At 40.1% G+C, this 2189-nt stretch overlaps 1 protein-coding gene across 2 annotated transcripts in view; it reads right to left on the reverse strand.

The window, feature by feature from the left end:
- Positions 1-374: 374 nt before the first annotated feature.
- The window catches only part of olfml2bb (olfactomedin-like 2Bb), a 10145-nt gene continuing 8330 nt past the window's right edge, over positions 375-2189 (reverse strand). For both annotated transcript variants that reach the window (XM_053647736.1, XM_053647735.1), the window contains exons 7-8: positions 1511-1687; positions 375-1070 (exon numbers count right to left, since the gene is read on the reverse strand). In XM_053647736.1, the coding sequence (XP_053503711.1) occupies positions 466-1070; positions 1511-1687 (782 nt within the window). In that variant the 3' untranslated portion in view covers positions 375-465. The remainder of the gene's footprint in view (positions 1071-1510; positions 1688-2189) is intronic.

Genomic DNA, 2189 nt, shown 5'->3' on the forward strand with positions numbered 1-2189 from the left:
TGGTTTTGTATTGACTGTGTCTCCAGTACAGCAGGTGGCGCTGTTTCAATTTCCATGACTACAAGAAGAAGATTGACACTTCTCAAAGTCATCCTTCTTAGAATGAATCTTGGGTACACCTTATTTACAAAGATGAATCACAGTCATGGTTGGAAAGCGAAGCCTTTTTATGATTTGCTCTTCCATTGCATCGTATTTTTTGTGAAAGCCAGTCGAACGATGTCACCACATGAAGTATGCTGAGGCCTTAACTTAGTGAACATTTTTGTCACATAATGATAAGCACATTAGAGAAACATGCATTTTACACAACAGAACAACAAATAACAATAAAATAGTGTCATGTTATAAAAAATATATACTGACCATGTAGACTGATCTACAATCCACTGAGTCTTGTAATTATTTTACAGAAAGTGCAGAACAGTTATCTAGTTATGATCTAGATATCATCTCATACAGTAATTAATAGGCAAATATGACTTCATAGGTCACTTGATGGCCGTTGTCCCAGGCGTAGAGCGTGCGGTCCTTTGGGTTATAGTCAATTTGTGTGGTATAAGTGTAGTTGTTCACGAAGGGCAGGCGTGGCACCATCTGAGTGTGTGTGTGCGTATCAAAAGCATAGCTAATGGTGGCGTTTATGCGCTCATAGCTGTCCACAGCATACAGGACACCACAGATGACAAAGCTGTTCCCGTAGCTGTTTCTCCTCAGGCCCGTCCTCCATGTGGTCTCCTTCTGCAGATCAGAAGGATTGAGTTTGCTCAGAATAATCACTTCCTGGTGGAAGCCTTCTTCATCTAGAGCTGGATAAACCAGCCACAGGCCACTCTCATCCACAGCAAAGTCAACGTCAGAGTGTCCCCTAAAGCTCCAGGGTGCCTCCTCATCCTCGTGCTCAAACATGGCATCATGCAGCGTGGTCCAAGCCGCCACGTAACGCAGACGCAGGTCATATTTGATGATGTCATGGGAAAACGCCCGGTTATAGTAGAAGGCGCCGTTGTACACCACATGACCCGTGCCGATCCAGTTGTAGGGGAGTTTGTAGGAGTGGCTGATGTGCCCTGAGTGGACAGAAAATTAAAAACACCAATATTAATACCCACAATGCCCAGAGTTTGACCAGTATGGAAGGAGAACAGCTTTACAAAACCATTATCAGTGCTTTTACTATGATACTATGTTGCTTTTTGGTTTCTAACAGGTACTGGGATTCAAATATTTTAATTTCATGGTAGTTTGTCACCCATGTATTAAAAACCGCTCACTGAACATCCAGAAAATACAATACAAAAAGAAAAGCAAATTGACAAAATCAGACACATAACAAAATGCGGGTGTATCACTAATAGAGTAGAAGTTTGGCCTTAAATGTTCTATGTATGGTCTTCTGTATGATGACCAACACTTAAATCAATTGCATTTAGTCTAAATACAATCTATTATCTTATTAGAATTAGTCTTAGGGGAATAAGTACAGTATTTCTGCTCCTATAATAATCACCTTGCTTGAATGTATCCATATCACGGAATTCCAGTAGATTGCTGCCATAGTAGTAGCTTGTGACATAAATGACATTGCCATTGCCTTTTGGATCCTTCATCCAGGCGCCTTCATTGCGGCCATAAGTATTGTGAGTCACCGGGTCAGCAATAGTTGCTAATGTGTCCTTGCATACACCTACAAATTATAAAGAAATTATAATTATGAAAAAATTATATTGGCAGGAAAATCACAGCATTTTTTGTGACACTTTTGTGCTCCCGAGATAAAAACTGTCCCATTCAGTAGGCCGCTGATGGAAAGGGGGCAAATATGCAGAAGATGATAGAAAAGCAAAGAATCTGCAGGATCTGGAGGATTTTTTTTTAAAGAAGAGTGGGCAGTTTAACTAATCAGGACAAACACGGGACTTGTGAACAACTATCACAAAACACAACAACGTACCAGTATCTAAAAATGTAGCCGTGTATTTATTGGATGAGATAATTCTCCATTATTTTTGGCCTCTCAAGTGCAAAACTAGAGAAGCAAATGTCCGACACTAAACATGTCTTGGCTGATTGAAAACTCAGAAACGGTGTACAATCGGGTTTTCCTCAACCGATTCCTTTCTGGGTAACTAACATGTTTATTGTTTGTGTTGAAATCTTATTGAATTGAATAGTGAGTTGTTCTATGA

This window comes from Ictalurus furcatus, chromosome 17 (genome assembly GCF_023375685.1).
Source record: "Ictalurus furcatus strain D&B chromosome 17, Billie_1.0, whole genome shotgun sequence".
In the NCBI taxonomy this organism is placed as follows: Eukaryota; Metazoa; Chordata; class Actinopteri; order Siluriformes; family Ictaluridae; genus Ictalurus; species Ictalurus furcatus.